This window comes from Cnephaeus nilssonii (genome assembly GCF_951640355.1).
Source record: "Cnephaeus nilssonii genome assembly, chromosome: X".
NCBI lineage: Eukaryota > Metazoa > Chordata > Mammalia > Chiroptera > Vespertilionidae > Cnephaeus > Cnephaeus nilssonii.
Genome location: NC_137071.1, coordinates 125906438 through 125931400, shown reverse-complemented (window position 1 = coordinate 125931400; position 24963 = coordinate 125906438). Strand labels below are relative to the sequence as shown.

The 24963-nt window shown below is 39.6% G+C and overlaps 1 protein-coding gene across 1 annotated transcript in view; it reads right to left on the bottom strand.

The window, feature by feature from the left end:
• The window catches only part of DGKK (diacylglycerol kinase kappa), a 144026-nt gene extending 123585 nt beyond the window's left edge, over window positions 1–20441 (bottom strand). Inside the window, exon 1 of the mRNA XM_079764664.1 lies at window positions 19604–20441. Coding sequence (XP_079620790.1) covers window positions 19604–20293 — 690 coding nt within the window. The 5' untranslated portion in view covers window positions 20294–20441. The remainder of the gene's footprint in view (window positions 1–19603) is intronic.
• Window positions 20442–24963: the final 4522 nt, after the last annotated feature.

Sequence of the window (24963 nt, the reverse complement as noted above, 5' to 3'; positions counted from 1 at the left end):
TAAAGGGTCTGGTGTAAAAAAAAAGAAATAGGAAGCAAAGAAGGAATGAAGGCATAAAGAATAAAAATGGCAACAAACAAGTAACTATCAATAATAACTTAAAATGTAATTGAATTAAATGCCCCAATCAAAAGACCTAGGGTAGCTGAGTAGATAAGAAAACATGACCCATGTATCTACTGTCTACAGGAAACCCACTTCAGAAAAAAAGGACTCACACAGACTGATGGTGAAGTAATGGAAAAAGGTATTTCAGGTGAATGGAAATGAAAAAAATAAAAAGCTGGGGTAGCAATACTTATATCTGACAAATTAGATCTCAAGGTGAAGGACATAAAAAGAGATAAGGAAGGCCACTTCATAATACTAAAGGGAGCAATCCAACAAGAAGATATAACTCTGGTAAACATATACACACCCAAAATAGGAGCACCCAAATACATAAAAATCTTCTGGAGGATATCAAGGGAGAGATGGACAGCAATACAGTCATAGTAGGTGACTTTAATACCCCACTAGCACCACTGGACAAATCCTCTAAACAAAAAATCAGCAAAAAAATATCAATCCTAAATGACACAATAGATCAGATGGAATTAATTGACATATTCAAAACATTACATCCCAAAGCCACAGAATATACATTCTTCTCAAGTGCACATGGGACATTTTCAAAGATAGACCATATGTTGGGACACAGGCAAAGTCTCTTCAAATTCAAGAAGATAGAAATCATATCAAGCATCTTCTCAGATCACAATGGCATAAAACCAGAAATCAACTACAATAAAAACAATAAAAAAATCAAACATCTGCAGGCTAAATAGCATGCTATAAAACAATGACTGGGTTACCAGAAAGATCAAAGAAGAAATAAAAAACATCATGACAACAAACGACAATGAAAACACAACAATCCCAAATCCATGGGATACAGTGATAGCAGTCTTGAGAGGGAAGTTCATAGCTCTACAGGCCTACCTCAAAAAACAAGAAACAATGGTAATAAATTATCTAACCCTACAACTCAAAGAGTTAGAAAGAGAGCAACAAGAAAAGCCCAGTGTAAGCAGAAGGAAGGAAATAATAAAGATCAGAGCAGAGATAAATGACATAGAGACCAAAAATACAAAACAAAACAAAAAAAAATACAAAAGATCAACAAAACCAAGAGCTGGTTCTTTGAAAGGATAAACAAGATTGATGAACCTCTAGCCAGGTTCACCAAGAAGCAAAGAGAGAGGACCCAAATAAAAAAAATCAGAAATGAAAGATGTGAAGTAACAACCGATCCCACAGAAATACAAAGGATTATGAAAAAATACTATGAACAACTGTATTCCAACAAAATGGACAACGTAAATAAAATGGACATGTTCTTAGAAAAATACAAGCTTTTAAAACTCAACCAAGAAGAATGAAAAAACCTGAATAGGCCAATAAGTACCGAAGAAATTGAAGCAGAGATCAAAAATCTTCCAGCAAACAAAAACCCTGGTCTGGATGGCTTTACAGGGGAGTTCTACCAAGCATTCAAAGAAGAACTAAAACCTACTCTCCTTAGACTATTCCAAAAAATTCAAGAGGAAGGCACACTTCCAAGCTCTTTCTATGAAGCCAGCATTACCCTAATCCCAAAACCAGATAAAGTCACCACAAAAAAAGAGAACTACAGGCCAATATTCTTGATGAAAATAGATGCTAAAATTCTCAACAAAATTCTAGCAAATCGGATTCACCAGTACATTAGAAAGATCATACACCATGACCAAGTGTGATTTATTCTGGGGATGCAAGGATGGTACAATATCCGCAAATCAATAAATGTGATACATCACATAAACAATCTGAGAGACAAAAATCACATAATCATATCAATTGATGCAGAAAAAGCATTTGACAAAATACAACACCCTTTCTTGATAAAAACTCTCAGAAAAGGGGGAATAGAAGGATCATACCTCAACATAATAAAAGCCTTATATGACAAACCTACAGCCAACATCATACTCAATGTGCAAAAACTAAACTCATTTCCCCTAAGAACAGGAAAAAGACAAAAATGCCCACTTTCACCCCTCCTGGTCAACATAGTACTAGAAGTACTAGCTATAGCCATCAGTCAAGAAGAAGAAATAAAAGGCATCCAAATTGGAAAAGAAGAAGTAAAACTGTCCTTATTCGCAGATGACATGATACTATACATAGAAAACCCCAAATACTCCATAAAAAAACTACTAGACCTAATAAATGAATTTGGCAATGTAGCAGGATACAAAATTAACACCCAGAAATCTATGGTCTTTTTATACACCAATAATAAACTTACAGAAAGAGAAATGAAAAAAAATCCCATTTACCATTGGACCAAAAAATTAAGATACCTAGGAATAAACTTAACTAAGGACATAAAAGATCTGTACTCGGAAAACTTTAGGACATTGGTAAAAGAGATAGAGAAAGACATAAACAAATGGAAGAACATACCATATTCAGGGATTGGTAGAATCAACATCATTAAAATGTCCACAATACCTAAAGCAATTTATAGATTCAACGCAATACCTATTAAAATACCAATGGTATATTTCAAGGATCTAGAACAAACTCTACAAAAATTCATCTGGAATAAAAAAAGACCCCAAATAGCCACAGCTATCCTGAGAAAGAAGAACAAAGAGGGTTCACAGTACCAGACACCAAGCTATATTACCAAGCCATGGTTCTCAAAACTGCCTGGTACTGGCACAAGAACAGAAATATAGACCAATGGAGCAGAATAGAGAACCCAGAAATTGACCCAAGCCATTATACTCAATTAATATTTGACAAAGGAGGCAAGAGCATACAATGGAGTCAAGACAGTCTCTTTAATAAATGATGCTGGGAAATTTGGTCAGATACATGCAAAAAAATGAAACTAGACCACCAACTTACATCATACACAAAACAAACTCAAAATGGCTAAAGGACTTGAATGTAAGATGAGAAACCATAAAAATCCTACAAGACTCCATAGGCAGCAAAATTGCAGACATATGTTGTAGCAATATCTTTACAGACATAGATCACAGGGCAAGAGAGACTAAGGAGAACATAAACAAATGGGACTACATCAAAATAAAAAGCTTCTGCACAGCAAAAGAAACCATCAACAAAACAACAAGAAAGCCCACTGCATGGGAGAACATGTTTGCCAAAGTTATCTCCGATAAGGGTTTAATCTTCAATATTTACAAGGAACTCATACAACTTAACAAAAGGAAGATAAACAACCCAATCAAAAAATGGGCAAGGGACCTAAATAAATACTTTTTGAAAGAGGACATACAGAAAGCTGAGAGACATATGACAACATGCTCAAAGTCACTAATCATATGAGAGATGCAAATCAAAACAACAATGAGGTACCACCTGATGCCTGTCAGAATGGCTATCATTAACAAATCAACAAAGGACCAGTGCTGGAGAGGATGCGGAGAAAAAGGAACCCTCATGCACTGCTGGTGGGAATGGAGACTGGTGCAGCCATTGTGGAAAACAGTATGGCATTTCCTCAAAAATTTAGAAATGGAACTGCCATTTGAGCCAGTAATACCACTTCTTGAAATATATCCTAAGAAAACAGAAACAGCAGTCAGAAAGGATATATGCACCCCTATGTTCATAGCAGCACAATTTACAATAACTAATATTTGGAAACAGCCTAAGTGCCCGTCAGCAGATGAGTGGATTAGAAAACTATGGTACATCTACACAATGGAATACTATGCTGCTGTAAAAAAGAAGGAATTCTTATTATTTGCAGCAGCATGGATGGAACTGGAGAACATTATGCTACGTGAAATAAGCCAGTCAGTGAAAGAAAAATACCACATGATCTCACTCATTTATGGATAATAAAGAACATTATAACCTGATGAACAAAAAGATAGCTACAGAGGCAGAGAAACATTGAATAGATTGTCAAATTACAGTGGGAAGGTTGTGGGGGGGGGGTAAGAGATCAACCAAAAGACTTGTATACATGCATATAAGCATAACCAATGGACCTAAGACACTGGGGGTGGGGGTGGGGTGAGGGCATGTGCTGGGGTGTAGGGGAGGCTGGGGGAAGGTCAATGGGGGGGGGAAAAGGAGACCTAGACCTATGTACTACTATTTGTAATACTTTAAACTATATATATATATATATATATATATATATATATATATATATATATATATATAATACCTAGGAATAAATTTAACCAAGGATGTAAAAGACCTGTACTCTGAAAATTATAAGACACAGAAGAAAGAAACCAAAGAAGATACAAATAAGTGGAAGCATATACCATGTTCATGGATAGAAAGAATTAACATCATTAAAATGTCCATACCATCCAAAGCAATCTACAGATTCAATACAATTCCTATCAAAATACCAATGGCATTTTTCACAGAACTAGAACAAATATTAAAAAAAATTATATGGATCCACAAAAGATTCTGAATAGTAATAGCGATCTTGAGAAACAAAGTTGGAGAAATCATACTACAAGGCCATAGTAATCAAAACAGCATGGCATGGCATAAAAACAGATATTTAAATCAATGGAACAGAATAGAGAGCTCAGAAATAAACCCACACCTTTATAATAAATTAATATTTGACAGAGAAGGCAAGAACATACAATGGGCTAAAGATAATCTATTCAATAAATCGTGTTGGGAAAATTGGACAGACATGTGCAAACAAATGAAACTTGAGCACTTTCTTATACCACACACAAGAATAAACTCAAAATGGATTAAAGACTTAAATGTTAGACTCAAAACCTTAAAAATCCTAGAAGAAAACATAGGCAGTAAAATCTCAGATATTTCTTATAGCAATATTTTTTTCTGATATATCTTCTCGGGCAAGAGAAACAAAGGAAAAAATAAACAAATGGAACTACATCTAACTAAAGTTTTTTTTCTTTTTTTTAAAAAAAATATTTTATTGATTTTTCACAGAGAGGAAGGGAGAGGGACAGAGAGCTAGAAACATCAATGAGAGAGAAACATCGACCAGCTGCCTCCTGCACGCCCCCCACCGGGGATGTGCCCGAAACCAATGTACATGCCCTTGACCAGAATCAAACCCGGGACCTTCCAGTCCGCAGACCGACGCTCTATCCACTGAGCCAAACCGGTTTTGGCCAAACTAAAAAGGTTCTGTATAGCAAAGGAAACCATCAACAAGATGAAAAGACAATCCACTGAATGGGAGAACATATTTGCCGATACATCTGATAAGGAGTTAATATCCAACATTTATTAAGAACTTACAAAGCTCAACACCAAAAAAACCCCCAAACCATCCAATTTTTAAAATGAGCAAAGGACATGAATAGACACTTCTCCAAAGAGGACATACAGATGGCCAATAGCCATATGAAAAGATGCTCACTGTCACTAATCATCAGAGAAATGCAAATTAAAACCACAGTGAGCTATCACCTCACACCTGTCAGAATGGCTATCATCAACAAATCAACAAACAACAAGTGTTGGAGAGGATGTGGAGAAAGGAAACCCTTGTGCACTGTTGGTGGGAATACAGATTGGTGCAGCCACTGTGGAAAGCAGTATGGAATTATCTCAAAAAACTAAAAATGGAACTGCCTTATGACCTAGCAATTCCACTTCTGGGAATTTATCTGAAGAAACCTGAAACACTCATTTGAAAGGATATATGCATCCCCATGTTCATTTCAGTGTTATTTACAATATCCAAGATCCAGAAGCAGCCCAAGTGTCCATCAGTAGATGAGTGAATAAAACAGCTATGGTACATTTACATAATGGAATACTACTTGGCCATAAAAAGGGAAGAAAATTTTACCCTTTTCAATAGCATGGATGGACCTTGAGAAATATGCTAAGTGAAATAAGCCAGTCAGAAAAAGACAAGTACCATATGATTTCACTCATATGTGGAATTTAATGAACAAACCAGACTAACAAGCAAAATAGAGACAGACTTATAGAAAGCAGGCAAACAGCTCTGGGTGGGGGGTTGGGGTGATGAAGGGATTGAGCAAAAAATTTTTAAAAAGAGTATGAATTTATGGACATGGGCAGCAGTGAGGTGATTGTGGGGGGAGGGATAGGGGAAGTTGGAAGAGGGTATATGGGGGATAAATGGTGATAGACAAAAATAAAATAGAGAAAAAAAAGAAAAGATAATTTATGTAAAAGTGCCTCTTAATCTCAAAAATATCAAACAAGCAAGTTTAAAAAAAAAGAAGCAGAGGGTTTTATAGGGTACTATGGTAGCCCAGAGGGAGGGCACCTAACCCAGATGGGAAACCAGTTAAGACTCACTGAAGGAGACTGATGAACTGAGCTGGGTCAGTGGCATATTATTGGCTTCATTCAAGGGACACAAAGGCAAAACCACAAAAAGATTTAGCAATTTACTGTATATTGCACAGCTATGTAAGTGGAATTATGATTAGAACCAACATGAAGTAACTTTCAATCTAGAGAGTCCAAACTATTGAATTCCTGGGCTATAAGATACCATTTGGATTTATTTGAAAAATAAAATTTATTTGCAATAGTATTTTATTTGAGAAAGTTCCATATGTATATGCCTCACAGAAACATGCATGAGAATATTAGAAAAATGAAAGCACACCAAAATAACTTGCGCCTGCAGCCTTCTAGGACAGCTAATTAACACCTATGCCACAATCCTGGCAAACTTTAGTTTTTCATTTTATAGTTGCTGCAGCTTAATGCAAGAAGATGTATTGCATAAAAATGAGGCTCAAACTTTCTCATACACCAACTTATAGAGGCCTGAGTCATTTCAGATCATTCCCCCAAGTTCTTCAACCACCAAAGGCAGCAAACAAAAGTGCTGCTAATTGAATGTGTAATTAGGATTTATTATAACTAGTATATATTAAAGTCCCATTCACCACTGCTTTGAATTGTTTTTATCCTGTTTTTATTTATGCCTAATTGTCCTGCTTTATATGCATTTAATTTTGTAGAATACTTCATATCCTTTCTGGATGCAGACAGAGTACAGATTCTAAATAAATAATAACAATACATTTAATTTACGTAAAATTGGTTCTTTTATGTACTGTGTGTACACTTTATAGTACTCTGGGGAATCTTACAAAATCAATGTGTATGGTACATTTATGCCCATTTTATAGGACTTGGAACAATTTTGCTGTTTTAAATTATTACAGAGGCTTACAGTTATAGACGGGGTTTTACCACATATTTTTAGATATTTCTACAATTTACTTGGTATGCTGTCCTTGGTCAGAAACACAATCCCCAATAATAAAAATGTTCCTACAAGCAAAGACAGTGCATGTTATGACAAACCACTTTATTAGATAGTTGTAACATTCCTAAGGTGGGGGGAGAGAGGAAATCTCAAGAATGGACATGTTTCCTGGAGAGTATGATGTACTTTCTGGAATATTTTAGGCCAAATTTTAAACTCGGACTTACTTTCTTTACGATTTAATGTGTTCCTACATCACCAGCATCCTTGCTAAGAAACCAGTAATAAAGCCAACTTGCAGGGAGTGCAAACTTACTTTCCTATTAGGTTAAAAAACAATTGGGAAGGTACATCAGAAGCCCATTTTAGCATAGAAGAGAACTAATGAAACACTTCTTGTATTTATGTTAAATATTGGGCTCTCATTGAGAAAAAGATGCAAAGATTCTGCTAAAAAGGTTTTAAAAATACTGGACTAGTTGAATCCCAAAGGCCCTTTTCAGGACATTATATGGATGTACAATACTGAAGAGAAAAGGTTTCACTGGATTCCATCATGATTTTTTTACTTTTGATGTAGAAATAGAGAAAACAGACCAGACTCTTATAAAAGTGGAATGTGGGTCAAAAAAGTCCCAAAACAGTAGAAAAAAGGATACTAGATAATGTAATTATTTTTTCCAATTTTTAGTTTTCGTAATTTAGTTTGGAATTCAACATACAAAAAAAAATTAAAATTTAGATAGTTTTTAATTATATGCCCCATCAGTAAACCTTCCACTTTAGCCATGATATTTTACTAATTAATAGCCCTCCAATGTGCTTGCACCTCCTCAGTCAGATGATATACACAATTTTGTCAGTTGCCTTCAAGGTTTCAATAGGACTTTTCCCCACCTACTTTACTTTCCACAATATTTCAGTCTGTACTCTGTAATTCTATCAAACTGGCTCCCCCCCCCCCCCCTAACTCTATATATTAAGGCATCACTGCTGCCTGTAGGCTCTGGCCTCACCTGCCCAATTCAAGCATAACCTTGCTTCTACCTGGTATCTTTCACTGTCACTGCTTAATTTAATTTCTGTTTTCTCTAGGTTTGAGGAGGACATATCCCTCCCATTTATCTCAAACAACTCCTTTGTTTCCCACCCTAAATTTCTTATGTTAAAGTGAATTTGCTATCAGGCAGTCCCTCATAGCTGAATCTAATCCATCCCTGTTGGACAGTGAATTTTGAATAGTGGGAAACTTTATTATATTATTCTAAACTGGAAAAGTAATAATGAATTCCTGTACCATGTTAAAAACCCCAACAATTTCCTCAAACATCATGAAAACACTCTAAAATATTCATGTAACAATCCTCCAAACATATATCATATTGTAAAATTTAAAAAACCAATTGCTTTATTATTGAACACTTAATGGACTAATTAGTAGATATGTTTATGTGTACTTTACAGTGATGTCATACAATACTGGACACAAACACTCCACCCCTCAAATAAAAGCAAGCTTTGAAGCTGCCTATAAATGTCTAGCTTTGTTTTCCACCACTAGAAGAGAGGTCAAGGAACTCTTTAAAAAGTTTAGTGCTGATGAGGGATGATGGAAAGGCAAAGTAAGACTTTGCCAGGAATTTCTAGAAGGAAGATTCACGAATGAAAAGCAATATATGTATTAGGAAAACCATGAAGAGAGCCACTACAATTATGTGCTTTGATTTTTATGTAAAACCAGTGAAGCCCCACCCTCAAAATGTCCTGGAGATCTTGTCAACAAGATGAGTAAATTAAAACAAATGAGACCATGAAAATGCCAAAATTATCATTTTAATTAGTCTTAACAGTCTCTTACCAAAATTCTGAGTAAGAAAAATCTTATCTTTTTACTCAAGTATGGCAGGAGGGAAATGGTCACAGTAAACATTAATTGAACTTAGTGAGAAGGGCACTAACTAGTTAATTTTCTGAAATCAATAATCTTGTTCTGTAGCCTCATTTATTTTTTCTCTTTGCTATTTATGCCTAGCTGTTTCATAAAGTGACATCACAATGTTCCTTTTATACTGCAAGGTACATGTACAGTGATGTAAACAAATCACGAAATAATGTTAAAGGTACATAATAAATGTAATGACACTTATTAAGGGAAATTGAACAATCAAGGTAATTCTAAAATGGGACTAAGAGACTACTGTTAGAGGTTAGAGTTGGGGTTCAGAGGATAGTGCTGTGATGTCTGAGCCAGCTTCAAGCAGAGTGAGGATTCAATTGACAGAACCCGGGATTAATGAAAACTTTCCTGATTTTAAGTGCCTTTACTCACAGTGAAGGAGATTAACAATTTCACTTTAAATGAAAGCAGATAACTTTCATTGCCTGCCTCAAGCTGCAAACTCCCAGAAGAGAACAGGTAGAAACAATAAATTTCCTAATGTGCTTCCTCAGTCCCCATGACCATTGCCTCTTGTAAAGCTCATGGTGGGAGCATCACACTTATCTCTCAGAATCCCACAGTATCAGGTGAATCACCCTGTGCTATCAGGGAGAAAATGGGGTGGGAATCCTGTCCTCAGAAGCCAATTTCTCTTCTACAGGTTCTTTAAAGCAAAGGCTTAAACAGCTAACGAACACCTGCAATGCTTTGAAAGATGAAATCCAACAATGCTGAAGATTCTGATCTATGCAATACCACATTACACTTGCCTTTTAAATTACTGACTCAACCTTGGTTGGATTGTATAGTTTATTAGCTCTCAATTTTCTACCACATTTGGTTAATGAAAGCTGGATGAATGGAATATTCTGTCTCCTTACAATTTTTGATAATGTCCTCACACATACGTATTTTTTCTAAATAGTAGGTACCCAGATGAGCATGATTCAGGGTAACTTTGTATTAAAGAGATAAAGCCAACGGTACATTTTTGCATACTATTAAAAGTGACCTAGTAGAACCTTAGCACATTATATTAATCAAAATGTCAGGCAGAGAAAGACAAGTACTATATGATATCATGTATATGTGAAATCTAAAAAAAAGTTAAACCTGTAAAAAATAGAGTAAAATGGTGTTTACCAGGGATGGGGGAGGGGATAAGAGTGATGGTGTTTAAGGGTACAAACTTGTAATGAGTAGTAAATAAGCCATAGAGAGCTAATTCACAGTATAATGGATATAGATAATAATATTATACTATAGTTATGTGATAAATATAACTATATCAGCAATAATATTATAATATATCAAGGTACCATGCTGTACACCTTAAACTTACACAGTGTCACGTGTTAAATTCATTCAATAAATAAAAAGGATCCAATAAAGTCTCAGAAACTTAGATTTTCCTCTTGTGAATTTAACAGTAGAAAGAAGGTGGATTTTGTCCCAGGTCACCTACTTCAAACCCAAGTCATAAAAGCTAGCTAGACAAATGAAATCTGGATGTCCAAAAAAGCGCAGTTAGTAAATGTGGGCTCAAACTGCCATTTGTATATGGGGTATTTGTTTGTGTAGACACAACTAATGTGTCTACATAAAATGTATACTCTCATTGCTTTATACTGCAAAGCGATCCCTGAACAGTTATGTTTCAAGTATGTTAATCAATCATATTATTCAGGCATCTGATTGGATTGCAGTGGTCGGCAAACTGCGGCTCACGAGCCACACGCAGCTCGAGAGCCGTGGTTTGCCGCTCTGTTGACTAATGAGTTTGCCGACCACTGGATTAACGTAAAGCTAAATTTAACAAGTCTTTTCTAAAAACTATGTAGAACAATACACACATTCTGATTTAAATTAGGGAAGTAATTGGGGTAGGGGGAAGCCTGAGATAAAACTGCACATTCCCTAACATGTTCCTATTGTGGACTATGAGCATACATAGATATATTCAGAGAAATTAAATAACAAATACATAAAAATATATCAACCAAAGGACTTGTATACATATAAGCATAACCAATGGACAGAGACACCAAGGGGGTGCAAGCATGAATAGGAATGGGGTGGGGAGGCAATGGGGGATAAGGACACATATATAATACCTTAATCAATAAAAAATAAAAAAATTAAAAAATATTTACAGCAATTATCTCTTGAGAGGTGGGGTGCTACAAAATTTTACTTACTTTTAAAAAGTTTTGATTTTTCCACATTATCTGAAATCAGCATTTATTCCTTTATTTTATTACATTAAATTTTTGTAAAAGAAGATGTATGCTGAGAGAATCTAGTAAAGCATCTGGTAAAACAAATAATCACTTCATGGATATCTGTTTTGGTATCTCATTTTCCAGAGTTGCTTAAAGGAAGACTCATCTATGTGATTTTGCACAATGTGGAATCCTCAGTGCTAAACAGATAGGACATACAGTGGGCACTCAATTTAATTTTTAAATAAGTAAATGAAGCTTTAAAATTGAAAAACATTTCATTGTATTCGTTGCTTGTAAATAAGATTTTCAAATTTTATATACTTGTAAAAATTGAGCCCTTTATCACTCTACAGAACAGTGAGCACATGATTAGACAACCACTGTAAAACCTCATTATTGAACTGGCTAAGGGTCCTTCTCTGCTAGGTAGGGGTGTGCATCTGATTTGGAAGTTAATAGTAAGAGTGTCATTACTTTAGAGTTTATCCTCAACTCTTGAGCTTCTATAGTATTAGAGGAGAACAGCAATGCAGCTAATCCCCAAATCATTTCTGTTTGGTTTGGAAAAGAGGTATGATTTTTCCCTAGAAGGTTAGCCATCATAGTTTTGTTTTCCATGGATAGGATTTGCCTTTCCTGAGTGCACAGACTGACTGATGGGAAGGTAACCAGAAATGGTCTGGGGGACAGAAGAAAGCCAGGCTGGGATTAAAGTTTTACTACCATTCAGCCTCAGGTGCTGAATTTAAGGTTCACTGGCACCATTCTAGAATATTACCTTTTCTTTGTATAATACTTTCTAGTCTTTCAAGTGGGGTGGGTGGAGGGCACTTTTTCTTAAAAGACAAAGATTCTCTCTCTCTTTTTTCTCTTTCTTTAAAAATCTCTTTAGGGGAATAAAGTTCAGCGGTGTTGGTGAGATTATAGCCAACTTGCCTTCCATTAGAATTTCTCTTCTTTCCTCTTAAAATTACTTTTTTTCCTTTTGGGTGTGGAGAAGAATAAGGTCTATTGATTTTAGTGAAGTTGATGGTATCTCTTCTTATGATGGGACAATTTTTTAAAAAATCGCTGGATAAAAAGATTCCTTGCTTTTGGTGAGTTTGAGGAAGCACCTTTTTAAGTTGGATAATTTGCATTTTTAAAAACTACGTTTTGTGGAGAAGCTATAAGGGCCATTGGCGTTAATGAGGTTAGGGAGCCCTCCTTAGGAGGATTTTTTTCTTTTTTAAAAAAGAATAATTTATTTGGAATAAATAAGATCAGGAGTATCTTCCCTTGGAGAAACTTTAGAAGGGAACGTTGTGATTTTTTTTTCTTCTTTTGGGGGGCAGGGGTGGAGTGGGTTGATCATCAGGAATAATATACATTATCTTCTATAAGACATTGCTGCACCTTCTTTGAGGAGAATTTCTCCCTTTTAGTCTTTTACAAATTATCCCCTATTTTACTTCCCCCCTTCCTTTCTCTCCCTCTCTTTTCCCCTCTCTTTCTCTTTCTTTTTTTAAAATATGTTTTTTCATTATTGATTTTTTTAGAGAGAGAGGAAGGAAGAGGGAGAAAGGGATAAAAACATCAATGATGAGAGATCATCATTGATCAGCTGCCTCCTGTACACCCCCTACTGGAATCGAGTCCACCACCTAAGCATGTGCCCTGACCAGAAATCCAACTGGGTGGGGATCTCTTGGTTCATGGGTGGACACTCAACCACTGAGCAACACCAGCTGGGCTCCCTGTTTCTTTTTGTTTGGAGAAAAATGTTCAGGGACTTTGGTGGAATCTTATTCCCTAAACACGAGGTTTCTCTTTTAAAACAGCCCATTCATTTTCTTCCTTGGCTCACTCCCAAATAAGAATGTGTTCACTTGTTTTGAGAGAAAAGGGGCTAGGGACATCTCTCCTTAAGACTTTCTTGGTTTTGTTTCCCTACCTTTTCTACTTATTCTTCCAATTTTAAAATTTCCTGTATTGAGAATAAAGCTTTTGGGTTTGGATGAATTTGGATTAGCTCCCATTAGAAGGATTTCCTTTTATTATTTTTAAAAATTGCATTTGTTTTTCTTGCATTTTGACACAAAAAAAAGTCCTTGGGTCTTTGTGAGGATGGAGCATTTCTCCTCTTTTTAAGAGGATTTTATTTCATTGATAATATCCAATTCCATGCATGCCTTTTTATTATTAATTCTCTTTGACATCTTAAGAAAAGTATATTTTAATAATAAGGTTCATGTGCTTTGGTGAGAATGGGGCATCTCCCCTTGGGGGTGATTTATTTCTATTTTTCCCCTTTTCTGTAAATTAAAAATTCAGGAGATTTAAGATCAGGGAGCCGTCCTTTCATATTTCTTTCTTTTTGTTAAATTAAAACATTTGTGTACATCTAGGGTGGAGGGTTTAGTAAATTTCATTGACTGATAATTTTGAAAGAATCTTCCTGGTGGAGGGGGGCAAAGGAGGGTGGGAAATGGGGGGCATCTGTAATATTGTCAACAACAACAAAGTATTTCCTGTTTTGTTTGTTTGTTCTCAAAAGAAAAAATAAGAGGTGTGTGTGTGAGTGAAAGTTATTTCCTTTGTTGAGAATGGAGGCCCTAATCTTAAGAGGATTTCTCTCCCTTTTAGTTCCTTTAAAAAAACTTTCCTCTTATTTATTCATTTGATCATTTATTTGTGGGAAGGTAGTAGGTTCATTATCTTGAAGGTGGAGAAATGATCTCTTTCTTTTACCTATTTTAAAAATTGAGACATAACTCACACACCATAAAATTCACTATTTAAAGGTGTACACATCAGTGGTTTTTAGTATATTCACAAGGTTGTGCAACCATCACAACTATCTAATCTCAGGACATGTTAATCACCCCCAAATGAAGCCTTGTATCCTTTAGCTATCACCCCCACTTCCTCCCCTTTTCCCCCTCCCTAACTCCCTGTCCCAGCCCCTGGCAACCGCTAATCTACTTTCTGTCTCTAAGGATTTGCCTATCCTGGAAATTTCATATAATTGAAAAAAATAACATTAGGGAGCTTTGGTGAGATTGGTTCCCCGCCCCCCCCCCCCACGAAGATTTATATTTGCCTCCATAATTTTTGTGAGGGATTGGACATGGGCTGTGAGGCACAAATAAAGTGTGTAAGTTTCATAATTTTTTTAAGGTTAGAAATACTATTTACCTTGAGATGATTTATCTTTCTTTTCAATTTTAATTTTTCTCTGAAGGATATAACTTTCATGGGCTTTGGTGAGGACCCACTCCCTTTAGAAATTCTTTCTTTTTTTTCTTAAAATATTTCAGGGGAGGAATGAGTTCTATTATCTGGGGTCACTGTTCCTTTCTCTCAATTTTTAATTCATAAATTTGTTTTTCTATTTTGAGAATAAGGTTTATTTGTTTTGCTGAGGGTGGGGGCATCTCTCTTTAGGAATGGATGTTTTCTTTTTTTAATACTTAATTTATTTTTTTCCACTGAGGAAATTACAGTCAGCAGGCTTTGGAAAGGTTAGATACCCTATCCCTAACAGAATTTCTATTTATTTTCTTTCCAAAATAAAGGTCTTTTGGGGGAAGTAATATGTTCAGGGTCTTGTGCAGCGTCTCCTTCCTTCTCAGGCTCCTGTTCTATGATGGTCCCCTCTGGGAGCATCAGACAGGGAACAGAAGTCATTGCTTTGGAAAAAAAGCCAGACTGATAGAATGTCAGCTTAAAGATTGTCTTTAGACAAATGAAGATTTTTATGTGTCACAGAAAGCCATATATTAAATAGTTTTAAAAATCCATACATGACAAATTGTTATTTAGGTGTCAAATTTTATTTTTGCCCTCTTCCACCCTGCTGCCTTCTTCAGGGGAATACAAGAGTTAATAATGCAGAAGAAAGCAAACTGTAAATTGCCATACTAGCAGAAGGAATTATATCATCCTTATTATAATGCTCCTGAATGGTTTCCTGGCCTCTATGGATTTCCCCTTTCCTTGTAAGCAGTTGGGGTAGTGGCTCAGCTTTTCTTTTTGGGCAACAGATCTGCAGAAGCCCTATTCATAAACACTAAGAATTGTACTCCCAGGAAAGAAAGACCACTGACCAAATACCTCATTATCTTTTCCGAAACATTCTGCTGCAAATGTTCAGGAGCTCCAGAATATACCAAATAAGTCAGATGGTATGATCAAAACCTAGTGAGGAAGGGGGAAGGAACCTAAGAGGAATGAAGGCAATTTCATCTTGACCTTCAACAGGTTGAACATTTAAATCTACAATCACTGCAGGTATTCTGTTTATTGAAGATAAAAATTTATTACCCCTGAAACAAACAACAACATATTTGGTATGTTGCTGTCAGGACTGCAGAGGATAAGGACAATTTCCAAAACATTTTTCTGAAATTGTTAGTACTTTTCTTCTTAATTATGGTTGTAACATCCATTCTGAAAATGGAAAGATTGACTGCATTCCCTCGAGGTGTATGAATTCCAGGCTATTTAAAAAAGCATTTACTTCTTACTCTGAAATCATTGAGAATGCATTTTTATTCATTCACAGCAGCCATCTCTGCATCATTGCTGGAAATGGATTTGATAGGTTTCAAGCTTCAACAAGTGTTTATTAAGCAAAAATATGGAGGGTTGAATTGTACTAGGTGGTGGGAGGGAGACACAATATCTACTTTGGGAAGCTCAGAAATAGGCAAGATTGTGTATTCAGATAAAAATTACCAGATATCATATAAACAAATGCTTGCTACTTTGCAAGAAAATGTGTGCAAAAAATACCAGGATACAGTTCTGTTATGGTTTGGGGTATAATGGCAATTGCTGTGTAATCATTAGGAGTGGCACACAGATACCCTCCCCACCCCAGAAATATATGCCACAAAAAATGTATTCTCAGATTTTCATCAATCACCTGTATGATGTGATTATAATTTCCTAGATGATCAAAATCCAATGAATTAAAATATAAACTGTCTTCAACTATAGTTGAATGGAGAAAAACAAACATGGTCCATGTCTTGTAAGTCCCACTCCCCCCTAGAGAGTTATAGCATTGTTAAAGAACCAATTCACACATCCTTACTTACACTTACTGCCACCAGGTGGGAGACAACGGCTCATTTCCTGAAAATCAAAATATTTTAGAAAGGAAGGAAATAGACAGGTTTAGTTCACTGACTGTTATCCTGGTAGCTATTCTGAAAGAAAGAAAACATGAACCTCCTTTTATCAGTTTCTACCCTGACTCTTGGCATAGATTTGCAATTAGCATGTTCTCAAACCCCAAAAGCAGACTACACTCTGGAAGATGCTGTGTATTTTTTGTTTTTACTGCAATACCAGTCAGCAAAATTATCTGGGAGAAACCTGCAGTCACATTCAAACACTTGGTTTTGTTCATTTCATTCTTTGACTTACCAGGATAGTTGGATGCTACTGGTCCTGACTATACTTGCCATGTAGAATTTTTTTGTAAGATGAGAACTGTATTTTGTTTTGATCTCTGAATGTGTGTGTGTGTGTGTGTGTGGCCTGTGTGTTTATTTCCACCGCAAGTTTGCCTCAAGGAGGCAGTGTCTGAGTACAATGCCACCCCAGGTAAAATGGAAACCTGTTTACTTTGAATGTTAAGATGCAAGTCAGCAGGTTGTGGGGTGTTATTTGCCTGAGGAGGATACAGCAGACAATGGTCCTATCACTGAAGAGATGGTCCCATCTATAGCAAGCAATTGCATAGCAACAACTAGGGTGTTGGAGAAGGGTTCAGGCAGAAATAATCGGCATCTTTCAGAATCCTTTAGAGTCACTGATGAGTTCATCTACATGGCCCCCTTAGTGGATAGTCAAGATTCTTTTTTTCCAAATATATTTTTATTGATTTCAGAGAGGGAGGGAGAGGGATAGAGAGATAGAAACATCAATGATGAGAGGGAATCCTTGATTGGCTGCCTCCTGCACACCCCCTGCTGGGGACCGAGCCCACAACCCAGGCAAGTGCCCTTGACTGGCATCGAACCCGGAACCCTTGAGTCCTCAGTCTGACGCTCTATACACTGAGCCAAACCAGCTAGGGCAAGATTCTTAACCTTATTTTGCAAGATAAGTGACTGAATGAATGACCAGCTCTATCAAGGGCAAAGTCAAACCCCCGGGGTGGGGGGGGTGGGGGGGGGTCGGGGTCCTCTGCCAGGGCAGTAAGTGCCTCTGAGCTAATCACCTTAATGGGTACTATGTAGAAGAAGCTAACCTGATTACCTTTACCTTGATTCTCCTTATCTGTCTGACAACAGACATTTTCCAGTCAAGCTGGTGAGAGACGCTTTCCCACTGCCACAGGGCTCATCCCGTAGTTCTGGCCTCCAGTCAGACTTCTGGAGACCAGAGAGACCACACATTCACTGGTCAGCCTGGTAATTAAGACCCCAGGTGTTAGTTTCTCGGCCACATTCTCAAAATGTCACTTAAGAAGGCCACAGGCCAGGTGGACACTACTGGTCTCCCTCTCACCAGCTTTATGAAAATTCTTTTTAAAAAGACAAGAGCAAGCACCTGGTTAGAGTGTCCTCCCAGGTCTAGCTGCCCTGCCCTTTCCCTTCTGGAGATCACTGCAGGGAAGGGCCACTGTAAGAAGGGGAGAGACCCACCTCCTGGTGAGAGCAGGGTTGTTAGATTTTTAAAATTGTCTTAGTCTCCTACGATCCTGTTTTATTTATTTTTAAACATCTGTATTTTCCCCTTTGAAACTTTTCCCTTTAGGTTTTCTCTTTTTTTTAGTCGTTTAATTTTGCAATTATTTTGCAAAGTCAATCCTCCCCGCTCACAACAACTCAGAAAGCAACCAAGGCTGCTTCCATTTCTATTTTGCACGATGCCAACCTGTGCCCCCTCCCCCTACATTCTACAAGTGTGCGGTCCACAGCAGAAGAATTCCAGAGCCTTGTCCCTCCGCCCTGCTACGCAGCAGGAAGAATGGGCATTGTTGGTGTGGTATGTTATTTGTTTGTTTCTGTGTTTTGTTTTTCCTGCAGGGGAAGCTAAATGAAGGTGTATGTATGCATTACCATGATTTTCACAGTCTGGTGGAGCGAAGTTTACGGGAAGAGTAGGGGAAGTACAGAGAAAGCAAGAAAGACAGACAGACTCCGGCTGAAAAGCAGGCACTCGTTTCTGGGGTTCAAGGCAAACAGTGATAACCTTCTTCATTCCCCCCACCACCACCCCCCCCCCCCCCCCCCCCGCCGGGCCAGTGACGAGGACTCTTCACTCTTCTTTTCCCGGCTAAGTGAATCATTTATGAAGGCATCTCTAAAGAGTGGAAGAGATGAGGATTCCCATTTACATGCTCTCAAATAGCAACTCTTATTTTCACGCCGCTAAACCGGGGCTCCTGTACCATTTGAAGTGGTCCTGGTGCAGGATGCCAGTCACCTTGCTTGTGAAGGGACCCATTACTGTATCAGTGTGTTTGCACCTACCTGCTGGGAAATCCTGCAGACAGATGAACGGTGGCTTCAACATACGCATGCTCTCCCCCTCCTCCCAGGCGAACCCTTCCCTTCCCCTGCAGTGTGCGTGGGCACCGCCCATCCCCTCATCCCCACCCGGAGTACCAGCGTCCAGCAGCAGACAGAGGCACAGGGCACCTCCCTGGAGAACCACCAGTTATGCCCCAGCTGAGGACCCCCTCCCCAGTGATAGGGAGGGTGCCAAGCAGATAGGGAGTGTGCTCCGCAGCTTGGGCCTCTGCGGCAGTGAGGCAGTGACCACCGCTAAGAGGTGTGTTCCACTGTCCCCACTCAATCCCATCCTGTGTATCCCGGGCCAGCTCCAAACACCTCTTTAGGTCTCTTGCGCTCCCTGGGAGCATCTTCCGTCTCTTTTTCAAGATATAGGTGCTCGCCACACTGTCACTTCTCCCCTTGAGAAAAAAACTGTCCCAATTACCACCCCATGCTGTCACCCCGTTTCTAGCCCCAAATAGCTCACTTTCGCTTCCACATGTTGCTTCCCGCTTCCCAACCCCTTCCCACTCTGCCATCCCCGCATCTTTCTGAGCATCTTTTCTGGTTGTTGGCAGCCAAATGGGATGCTAAGGGTACCCAGAGTCCTGAGAGCCCGAAAGCCATTGGCCTCGCCTGCCTCAGGGGGTCTTTTTCTTACCTTTATATTAGACAGGGGCACTGGCGTTCGGGGCGATGCCGAGGTCTTTAGACCCGTCTTTGGAGTGATCACTGGACACTGCAGTAGATGAGGTGCTGGACTCGGCTCCGGACAGGACTCTGGAGCCGGCTCAGGGCAGGACTCTGTGGCTGGTTCTGTGGCTGGTTCTGGGGCCGGCTCTGGGGCCGGTTCTGTGGCTGGTTCTGGGGCCGGCTCTGGGGCCGGTTCTGTGGCTGATTCTGGGACCGGCTCTGGGGCCGGTTCTGTGGCTGGTTCTGGGACCGGCTCTGGGGCCGGTTCTGTGGCTGGTTCTGGGACTGGCTCTGGGGCCGGTTCTGTGGCTGGTTCTGGGACCGGCTCTGGGGCCGGTTCTGAGATTGGCTGTGTGTCTAGTTCTGTAGCTGGTTCTGGAGTCGGCTCGGGCGCCGGTTCTGTATCTGGTTCTGGGACTGGTTCTGGTTCTGGTTCTGTAGTTGGTTCTGGGGTCGTCTCCGGACAGGGTTCTGGAGCAAGCTCTGGACAGAACTGTGGTGCCGGCTCTGGCGAAGGCGCGTGGAGCGGTGGAAGAGCCGGCTGCAGCAGCGTTTGCGGCGGCGGCGGCCACGGCGGCGGCGGTTCTGAAGATTCCGAGGGCTGCTCTCCATCCTGAGTCGGGGCAGTGCCCCGGGCCGCGGCTGCCCCGCGGTCCATGGCTTCACACCGCCTCAGGTCTGGTCAGCCTGTGCCCCTGAGCTTGGAGGGCTAAAGTACCCTTGGGCGCCCCGCCCCCTCTAGTTCGACAACCCCTTGCAGGGTGCCAAACTTTACCCCGCCCCACTCCATGGCTGGCTCTGCTCTGAGCTCTGAGTTCTAACCCGGGGCTCTCAGCGTCTCCCAGAGCTGAAACACGCCCCTCGGTGTGCGCACACCTCTTCGTAAGCAGCCACGGGCCAGATGGGCGGGAATCAGAGGGGCTTGCGAAAGCCGACTGGACAGAGGCTTGATGACCTCCTAGCGACGAATGGGAGGGGAGGGGGGAGACAATAGGGGAGGGGGAGTAGAGAGGGGGAGTTGGAGCCCAGCCGCGCTTAACCCTTTAGTGACTTGAATGCAAAAAAAAAAAAAAAAAAAAAAGCCAGAAGCGAACTTGAGGGTCTTTGCCATCCCCTTATTCACTCTGCTGTGAGCTGCTGCTCAGAACAGCTTCCTTCCTGTGTCTGCTCTCTCACCTCAGCAGCAGGTGAACCTAGCCTCGGACCAACCTCTTACCCCCATCTCCAAACCTCTGTGGGCAAGTAATTCTTTTTGCTAACCCTGGGGAAAAAATTAACCAGCACAGGGTTCTTTGTGTGTGTGTGTGTGTGTGTGTGTGTGTGTGTGTGTGTGTGTGTTCAATCCTTTCATCCTTTCCATTGAAGTAAAATTTGCCTCCCCACCTTCATTTTTTGCATTTCTGAGCTTTGCCAGATCAGAGCGGTTTGCCTTTAGGTACAGGGTTTGAAGTGCTTTGGGAAAGGTATGTGACGAGGGAGGGCTTGAGCACTGATTTTCCACAGCCTGCAGATATAGCTCTGAGAGCTAGGCAAGAGTGCCCAGGAAGTGGCTGCGGGACTGCATGCTCTGGCTGTCCAGGTCTCCGCAGTGATCCGGGTGTCTGTAGGGCGCGCCTTGACCATGGGATCCTGCCGTTTGCTTTTAGCTGGACTTCCCAGGCATCAGCAGGACTTTTTACTGAACTTGTTACTGTGTATGTGTGTGTTTGCTTGTGTGTGTGTCTTGGACTGGGGGAAATTCACTGCAACACCACATCTTTTTCACCTCCTGATTCCTAGGAAGCACTCTGACATTAGGGACCAGAAGATTATCTGGCGAAGAGAACAGCGGTCCCTGCCGCAGCACCCTTCCCACTACATCGGGAGACTTCAGAAGCTCTCTCTATTTTTATGGGCACATACATACAAAGCATCACCTCAGTCAGACCTAGACTTTAGGCACCAATATACTGCAAAATTGCAATTAAAAACTGAGAAGACCACCCATTAAGCCGTTGCTGTGTGGGAGTTGGGGGGAGGAGTACCTATAAACCTAATTTGAAAGATGACAAGTGAATTTATCTCTGACACATAATGCTGCAGTTGTGGATAGCAACCCTCCTTCTGCAGCCCCTCCTCTCACCCTCTCCTCCCAGACTATATCCTCCACTAATTCCTCTTCTTTTTCCTACTGACACTGACCCACCCAGAATTTTCTAAAATCTGCAGCATTTTTCTGTTCCCTACACTACATCCCAGCAGTAAATAATACCAGAGAAGACAGTCTCATCTCGCCTCCTCCCAAGACCAGAATCTCTGATGAGATCTATATTTCCCAGACCTTCACTGCAGCAACACAGCTTAAGCCCACCCTTTTGCAGAAAGGTTACATTGCTTGGTAGCTACTAAGCTAGTGTGGGGACCATGCCTAACCTTTGGAGTAGGGGAAGCCCTGGGGAGGTGAGCCCTATCAAGTTCCCTCACTGATGACAGGCCTCCCTTCAGTAAATCCACACAAAGAGCTCCTCCTTTTTACCCTCCTTGGGCTTTTTCTCTTCTCTCCTATCCTACACTCAAGCAGCCAAGCTGCTTTTAACCCTAAGAATTCAGGACTGAAACACCCAGATGCCAGATCTGACCAGCCAGTAAGCCTACACTGGTAATTCACTTCTCACACGTTCAGACTTTGATGAAATCTTTGTCTTTAGAAGGGGCCAATATCTCACATTTAAATCTTGTTTTCACTAAAACCTGGCAGCATATAGTCAGAAGGGCTGAAGGCGGAGGAGTCACTGAATAGGATGGCCTCTTGGGTTAGAATGATGGGGTGGGGTTTTGGCATAGATAGCGTGTCTTCAAGCAGGACACCAGCAGGGGATGACTTGGAGCTATTGCTTCATATATGTTCATTGGTACTCTTGTCTATAAATCTATTCTTAATCACAGAGTCCAAAATTTATGATGTAAACTCTTGCTGTAAGGTCAGTTTGAGGCTGAATACTAAAATGGTTGTTTGCACATAGCCTTTGTTCCATTAGGGTCGGTTGCTAGATATATACTGCCTGGATTGTATTATGATTAATTTAATGAAAAATTATTGGCACATCACAAGCTACCTTATTGCCTTATGTTATAACAAGGTTTACTTTTGCTTTTTAGTCTCTCCTCAACCCAGCATTGAATACACTGCTTTATGGAAATATGGCTGGTGGTAATAGTTAGAATGGGTTAATTGATGCCTGACTTCCAGGCATCTTTGCTGTATCTTATTTATACCTTCTTCTCCCCCATAGTCCAGGGGTCTCAGAGAAAGCTTTATTTAGATGCTTGTGTATTTTCCTCAAAACCTAACCTGGGGCTGAGACCATAGTAAAGATTCAGAAAATGTCTGTTAATTATATGATTCATTGCAGGTTACTGGTTAGGATGTCTTTTTTTTTTTTTTTTTTGCTTTTTACAGTATTTTATATTTCAGCTGATTGTTGATTTCCTAATAGGCTCTTTTCTAAATGAACAACACTGACCAAGAGCTACATGTGAACACGAATGATGACCATCTCCACAGAGGCTTGAGTGGACATGGTTATCCCAGGGCAGACATGGTCCCTAACCTGGGGCATTTGGACATGCTATATAAGTTATCTAATTGGGCTAGATGAAGGATAGATCAGTACAGTGGGGTCATATCTTTGAGTATTCAACGTGTTACCTCACCTCTACCCCCAGCACAGAGATCCTTTGATTTCAGGCATGCTAGGAGTGCTGGAAAGGAAAAGGAGAGAAAACCTGAAACATGTGCAAAATTAAAGCTTTCCTCCCTCTTTTTAAATTTTCTTTTCATTATTAAATGAGAGAATGACACTGTAGAACTAGAGTGGAAGCCCTCTTTCCCCTAACCAATATCTTCAATTTCCCTAAACCCTCCCTTTTAGAGAAATTTATGGAAGAAATAGGTGCTTTTCCTGAGTCTTAGCAGCTGTCAAACTCCCCCCCACCACCTCCTGCCACCGTATTTATGGAGAAAGTAGATGATTTAAACAATTAATTTAGATGTAATTAACATGCAAACCTGTTATCCTTCACTTGCTCTAATCTCCTAGGATTTGACTAAGACAGAAATGGGATTTTAGAAGTTAATAACTTGAATTTATAAATACTTTTTGATTTTAAAGTACTTTCACATATATCATCTTGAGCTTCACAACAAATGTGTGAGGCAAAGTAAGTCTGGACTTCCATCCTCCACTCCACTCCCTAACCTTTTACAGTTGAGAAAACACAAGTCCAGTGAGATTAAGTGATGTTGTCTTAGGTCATGGAGATAATTAGTGGCGGAACAGACATTTAGAACTTGTATCACTCAATGTCCAGCTGAGGAAGACCAGAACGTAGTGCTGAGTTGGGGGTTGTGAGACAAAGACTGTGTAAATCCTCTGGATTGCAAAGTGGAAAGTCTGTTTTAATACCCTTCTATTATTTCTTGAGCCTTTAAGAGGAGCCATTATTCTTACATTTTTACCTTGAGGTTTCTCAGCTCGCTCTCTCTCACTCTCTCTCTCTCTGGATAATAGTTAATGATCTGTAACCAAGCTCACTATAGGAAGTCCTGTTTAGAGGAACCTTTTTGAATATGTATGTAATAAAATAATCCACCCAGAGTGTATTTGTTATATTTGTTCTGTTTTTATATTTTCTTGAAGTTAAGCATTCCACAGTTAAGATACATTTGCTGCCAGTCTGAGGTATATACAGTTCTATAAGATGCCATGGGGAAGGAGATGAGGGTGCAGAAATATTAGACATGATTTGTTCCCTCAATAATTATTAGAACTTGGTGGTTGACATTAGCCAAATACAGGTGAAAACCAATCCAAATACAGATGCCAGTTTATGATCATGATATCACCCTTTCTTTATACTTGTTTGTGGGGTGGGACAGTGGGGACAAAGTGTGATGGTATGGAAAGGAAAATGCAAATGAAGTCAGGAAATCTGTCCTCAGATTAAGTTTCTACCAGTAAACTCACAGCATTATCTTATACAAATCATTTAATTGCTTTGGGACTCAAGTTTTTTCATCTGAAAAATGGAGGTGGGGTAAAGTTGAACTTGATCAATTAGCTATAAAGTCTGTTCTAGCACAAAATATTAGTGATACTGTGAGTGAATCATGGAAGGCTTCTTGAAAGGGGCAAATCTTGAAGTGGGTCTTAAATGATGTAATTAATATAGATCAGCAAGAAGGAATTGGATGGGCATTATAGGCAAAGAGAGAGGAAATATGGTGGTGAGAATACGCCAGGCTGGTTGAGGTAAAAGGACCGTACCATGGATTGATAAGAAATGAGG